We start from the raw sequence: 6487 nt of genomic DNA on the forward strand, positions 1-6487 counted from the left end.
CTCGCGCTCCCTGCCGCTGGAACGCCGCCGGGAACCGCCACGTTCGCGCTTGGAACTCTCCTCGGTCGCCCTAGGACCCGAAGGCGCCCTCGAACGATGTCTATCGCGTTGCTTTTCACGCCTAGACCCCATGATACCAACGCAAAACACGAAGGTGTTTACAGGTTGCTCAAAAAAATTAGACTGGTGCGCATGCGCAGGGAGGGTGACCCTTCAACTTTGGGCGATACCAACTAGAGTCTACACGGGGGTGGACAGGCTCAATCACCTGAAGTATTCTGTCTGCCTGACATAAGAGGGAATGCGGTAGACAAGAAAGGATACCGCATTAGGAACAGAGCCCTTACAATGGATGGAAAGAGCAAATATGTCACACAAAGCTAAGAACATGGCCACAGTGCTATTAGATAAACTGCATTTTCAGTAAGCCTTGACCACAAGCAGGACTCACTTCTTCCTTGCAGACAGCAGGTTCTCCAGAATCTCCGGCAGCAGACCCTTCCGCAGCGTCTTCTTGACAAAGAAGTTCCCAGAGGGAGTCTTGATGAACTGGTCGGGGCTCAGGCTGTAAGGACAAAACATCTCTGATGGAATATAGGTCTTAGAATTCTGAAGTATTATGTACTCCAGGAAGTTTTGGGGATTTTAGGGACCTTCAAGTTTACAGACCCCATTTTGAATGTTTTGGGTATTTCTGAATGTATGTATGGAACTGTGGAAGGGATTGTGTGATGTAATTCAATCAAGCATTAAACCACTTCCTGAATTGCTCCATATTCTGCCCACTAACTTCTACCCAGCGTGTACCAAGTCACCTTCAGACTTAACATTCCTATCAATCATCTATCAACATCAACCCCCTCTCACCATGCAACCAAAGCAATAACTTGAATAAGCACATGCAGAGACAAAAATCCATGATTCAGCCACCCAAAACAATACTTCCATACCCTGGAGTAATGACAGGTAGTGATAACTTACTTTGCCCTACTGCTGGGGGTGCTGAGGAGGGTGGTGTAACACAGGTTATGGGCCATCATGATGGAAGGGTACAGGGATGAGAAGTCCAACGTTGCTATGGGAGTGTCATAGTACCTGTGGGTAGAGAACACACTCATCATTCATAGAAGTACATGTAAACCAGCACACAGAACTTAACTCACACAGAAACGTTGGCATTCAAAATGCATCCTGCAGAGGAAGAGGAGTGCTGAACATGTAACCTCCATTTTACCATTCATTCACCAGGAAACATACATGTATGTCCACAACTTTGAAAAATACTATCTTTAGTGCATCACGCCAAGGTGATCAGTTACGATATGCAGAAGTGCATTATCCTGGGACATACTGTACTGGAGATCTTTTAGATGCATTTTTTAGGATGGCAACTATATGTGAGCTGGCAGAATTGTTAGTAGACACTATCACTGTCTCACCAGCACCCATTTGCACAACAATCACAATTCCTGTACAACAGTCTTAAACTTTATACAGGAGGTGGTTATGAGGTACCCTATATGTAACTTGGATGATGTTCTGTTCAATTTCACATTAGTTGTGTATGATGCGGCTGCCATGGTGACCAATCAGACCCACCCCTTGGCTGGCTCGATGACAGTGGCTCCTTCATACTGCTCATCAGACACGCTGGACTGCATGGCTGGAATCACCAAGTCCTGCTCCCTGGCCTGATCAACAACAAACATTTACATCAAACCACAAGGCGAAGCACAGTACTGGTGACTGCTAGGAGACGCCTGTGACTCCATAGAAGACTTCTTCCATTTTTATATGCATCACACAAAGTCACAACAGTAAGCACAGTCGCTGTAACAACAAGAAAACTGAGCTTTCACAATTCCAGGAAGTATACGATCCTCAGCTTCCTGAATTCCCCCATTTTGACATAATTCCTGCTGCCTCCCGGCCAGATTCTGAAGCATCTGACCTCCAGTCATTCTACCTCAACCTTGTCAATCCTGCTGCAGAGTCACAACCCATGTTTGCTAATTGTTTACTGACCTTCCTGAGCAGCTGTGACATGACCTTGATCTGTTGTCCGCGGGTGAGGAGGTAAGTTAGAGGTACGCCGGTAACACGAGCCATCTCCATGTAGTTGATGACGCTCATGAGTTTGTCCAACAGGCGCAGGGGCAGCAGGGCGTCCTTCAGGCAGTACACCGCCAGCCGGCGCCGTGTCTGTTCTGAACCATTCTACCAAAAAATACCAGGCTTATTCACAAACGATCAAGTTAAGAATGTCTTATGGTAAGGAAACATGGTAGGAACTGCTACTGTCCCTTAGGTGGTCATACCATATGAACTGGTGGCTTTGATAGAGTTTGCTACATTTCTTGTCATACATTCCAATAAATCCTTAATATTTACACACTACAAGTTGAAAAGATGACCAGGAGAAGTATGTATGTCAGGCCCACCTGCAGGTCTGTGATGATGGAGTGGTGAACGTCTTCCTTCTGCTGCTGCAGGAAGTGGTACGACACGGCGTTCAGCGTGTAAGAGCGCAGCTTGTAGTCGCGCAACAAAACCTGGAACGTGTGAGGAAAGGAAACAATCAGAACAAGAAATTAGACATTTCAGACTTCGGTATTTGGGGTTTTGTGACCTTCAAGTTCACTCTATTTCCTGTGTCTGACCTCTTCACCTGTCATTCTGCCTGTCAATCTTCCCCAACCCATCTCCTGTCAACCTAGTACTCTCATGTTTGCGCAATTTCCTGTGTTTGATCTTTTGCCCTCTTTTCATAATGCCTATCAATCTTCCCTACCCACTACAAACTCAGTCCATACTAGACACACAAACCTGAAGTAAAACCTCTGTACCCCAAAGTAACAAAGTATATGCAAATGTGAAAATTGATTGACAGGTTTGCAGACGAGATGTGTTACCTGCAGCAGGTCGAACGTGACTCGGCCCTCCATGTTGACGTACTTGTTCTCCCGTTTGCCCATCTGTTTAGACTGGATGTTCTGGTCCTTGATGACTGACCGCACACCTTTCATCCGACCCAAGAAAGGGAAGTTGTTCACCTGTAATAAATGACAACACTAATTAAGATTGTGCAAGCTAACTACTGGTAGCTGCAGATACATGGAAGGTTGGCAGCTTACGGTATTTGTTACAGATCATTCACCCAAAAAATCTGTCTCCTTAATTAAAATGTGCCAATGACGGCATAGTCCTTTGTCATACCATTTTGAAGGCAGTATTTTCCATGACAAGTCAGCGGCATGTTTTGTTTTGTTCTTAAAAGAATTTACTTCTTATTGTTACACCAATAAGGCTTTAACAAGTCACTTTCACAAGTCCTCTCCATATTGTCCCATCTGCCTACCTTCAGTGTTGCAGCCCTCTTGATAAGATACGGCAAGTCAAAGTTCTGGATGTTGTATCCTGTCACCAAGTCTGGATCCACCTCCCGGATGAATTCTGACCACTCTGCCAACATGTCTGCTTCCCTCTTGAAGGACAGGACCTTGGGAAAGAGGAAAAGCAACAGCATAAAAGCTTATATGATATATACATACACCACAACGTATACATAAGATCAACTTAGATCACATTGGCATTACCTACCATTGGCACTGCTTGAAGCACATGTTACGGTAGTAACAGTACTAAAAAAATCATGCAAATTTCAGGAAAATACAACATATGAAACTGTGTGACCTTACTATGAAAACATATGATGTTAATTAACAGGATTTTTATTTTTGTACTGACCTTTGACCCCACAATAGGGGCGCAGGTGTTGAGGGTGAAAACGTTGCGTATGAACGGTTCTCGCTCGCCCTGTCGCACCACCATGTTGGCAATCTGGATCACAGAATCCTTCTCTGGCTCAGGGAAAACACCTGTAGGTGGGGAAAAACTTTTACATAAGCAACAAAAAAATATGATTGTTTACTAATTCTTGTTCTTTTCTTTCTCTTTTTTTAAAAATAATTTTCTGGCACTCTGGCACTAGTAGTGCCACAACCAGGTATACATATGGTTGTACTGTTAAAGCCTGTCACACATTCAAGACCTTCCCACAACTTTACGACTGACTACTCCCCAACCCGACTTTGATTTTTCAAAATTCACAGTTGGCTGGGACAGACGAGTAGGCAACATTGCCAACCAACTCCCAACCACAGATGACTTTCCTGACTCCTAACCATGTTCTGGAGAAGGTTGCCAGGCCATGGTCATCTCTGTGTGACAGGGGCTTCACTAACCTTTCCTTCCAGCACACTCAATATCAAAGCTGAGCACGCGGAGTGGAGCAATCTTTAGCCACTCCCCCTCCGCAGGGTGGGACACAAACTCCTCCCACGACACATCCACCTCCATCTGTGCCAGGGACTTCCTGCTTGACTTGGGGTCTCGCACTCGGTACTTGCCAGGTGGAAGTTCTATCCAGTTACAGCCTATCACTTCAGTGTCAACCATGAACCTGGAGGGAAGATTTGACAGACATGCAGCCACTCTCTCATTGGTCAAACAGCTAATTGCTTTGTCATCATTGGTGGAACTGCTAATTGTGATCAAGGAGGTTTCATGAAAGCTCCTTGTGATGAAAAGTCAACATTGGTCTATTTGATGGTTGAAGATCTGTAGTAAAAGCTGGATTTGTATCTCTACTTGGCTAAGGTTTTTCAGCCCATCTGAATCCATTTCTTCAGAAACACACCAGCCAAAGTGCTCCAGAATCCCAGCCTTCCCAAACTCACCTGATTTCGAAGTCAACATTGCTTTCAAAGGACTGGTATCCATGGAGACCGCACCCCGGGAAGGAGAAGCCCTGCTCCAGGAGTCTCTTGGCCGGGGCGATCAGACGTGGCAGCGCCACGGTGATGCGCAGGAATGACAACTTCTGGTTGCCATGGAAACCATACATATCTGTAAGGAATGGATATTGGTGTTGACATAATGACAACTAAATATCAATATTAACTTCAATCTAAGTTCCCTGCATATACTGCCCCATATCATCAGTTGAGAGAGCCACAGAGCCACCGAAACAAAACCTCCACATACGAAGGTAAACAGAGACTTGACCTGCCACTAAATGCTACAATACTCACTCTCCTTCTCCATCATCTCTACTGCCAGGACTGCCTGCCTCACTTGGTCCTTGTTGGATCTCATGTCATTCAGGACAGCCTTGTTCAGTGCATCTTGGAACTTTCCACAGTCCTCAACCTGGGTGGTGATAGGCAATAATCATACGACAAGGAACTCTCATACTTAACAACACATCAGAAATTTCAGACTTGCAGGAAGTATTTTGGGTTTTCCAGAATCTGTAAGGACAGCTGTCTATACTTTTATCAGGAATATCACACTCACTTCTAAGAACTGCCTATACTTTTATCAGGAATATCACACTCACTTCTAAGAACTGTCTATACTTTTATCAGGAATATCACACTCACTTCTAAGAAACCATGACTCTTACCTTGAAGTCTGGTTTGGCAGGCACATAGAAGTATGGTGAAAATCCATGCACATGGCACACCACACTGTTCCCTTCCATTGTTACACCAAACATACGGACAATGGGCACGGGACCGACACTGGACCCTGGCATGCCATGCATGGGCTCACCTGCACATGGAAACATTCAGATGTAGTGTTACCCGTTGATATCACACTTCCATGACCAAAAAAACAAGCAATTTCATTTGTGTATGGTTATTGCATTATAATGTCATTTGCTAATATATTCAAATGAAGTTACAATAGTTTTCACCTTATATAAAAGAGAGCAGAAGAATGGTACAAGATCTATAGTGCTTGAATATGCACAACCAAGAAATGTCTGGAGACATATCCTTGCAATGTTATCAATATACATTTTTGTGGTTCATATTTGACAGTCCTATTTTTCTGACCATATATCAAAGATAAGAAGACAATGTAGCAGCCCCAAGGCCCTCATATAAGACATAACAGACCCTCACCTATATAATGGTCCAGGTCGATCTGCTGAAAGCTGATGGCATCTGTCCTGGGGTTGAGGCTGGGTGGTGGTGGACGGACCCACTTCTTACGGGTGTTGGCAGTTACAGGTCCTGTAGATAGTCAGAAAACATCACAAATCTGACATACAAAGAGGGGACATCACATAAATGCAGGGCAAGTTCAGATACATGCATCTGTGGGGACAGTGCTGATACAATTAGATGTAGATAACATGAAAATTGTTACATGTGCTGAAGGTAAAACTTTCTCCTGGATGTCCTGATCTCCTTGCCTCCATAACGCCTTCATAAGGCCTGGATAGAGTCCACAAATATAGAGTTGAAAACCGGCAAGGGGAGCAACATTCCCTGTTGGAAACTGTGCAGGCCTCAGAACGCTCAGAACTCTATGGTGGCCCAACTCCCCTGGCGAATTCTTTATTTACCAGCCTGTGTTGTTAGGCTAGTGGAGAGTACTGATCTCCCCGGTACCCACCGCCAGCGTACTGATCTCC

The 6487-nt window shown here is 44.8% G+C and overlaps 1 protein-coding gene across 1 annotated transcript in view; it reads right to left on the reverse strand.

Moving 5' to 3' along the window:
- LOC109475474 (DNA polymerase delta catalytic subunit-like) overlaps window positions 1-6487 on the reverse strand; it is a 23134-nt gene that overhangs the window by 14664 nt on the left and 1983 nt on the right. Inside the window, exons 5-15 of the mRNA XM_019776093.1 lie at window positions 5094-5211; window positions 4740-4908; window positions 4245-4462; window positions 3748-3878; window positions 3359-3499; window positions 2913-3053; window positions 2442-2552; window positions 2026-2217; window positions 1600-1691; window positions 982-1095; window positions 452-565 (exon numbers count right to left, since the gene is read on the reverse strand). Coding sequence (XP_019631652.1) covers window positions 452-565; window positions 982-1095; window positions 1600-1691; window positions 2026-2217; window positions 2442-2552; window positions 2913-3053; window positions 3359-3499; window positions 3748-3878; window positions 4245-4462; window positions 4740-4908; window positions 5094-5211 — 1541 coding nt within the window. The remainder of the gene's footprint in view (window positions 1-451; window positions 566-981; window positions 1096-1599; window positions 1692-2025; window positions 2218-2441; window positions 2553-2912; window positions 3054-3358; window positions 3500-3747; window positions 3879-4244; window positions 4463-4739; window positions 4909-5093; window positions 5212-6487) is intronic.

Source organism: Branchiostoma belcheri, unplaced genomic scaffold, assembly GCF_001625305.1.
Source record: "Branchiostoma belcheri isolate BF01 breed outbred unplaced genomic scaffold, Haploidv18h27 scaffold34, whole genome shotgun sequence".
In the NCBI taxonomy this organism is placed as follows: Eukaryota; Metazoa; Chordata; class Leptocardii; order Amphioxiformes; family Branchiostomatidae; genus Branchiostoma; species Branchiostoma belcheri.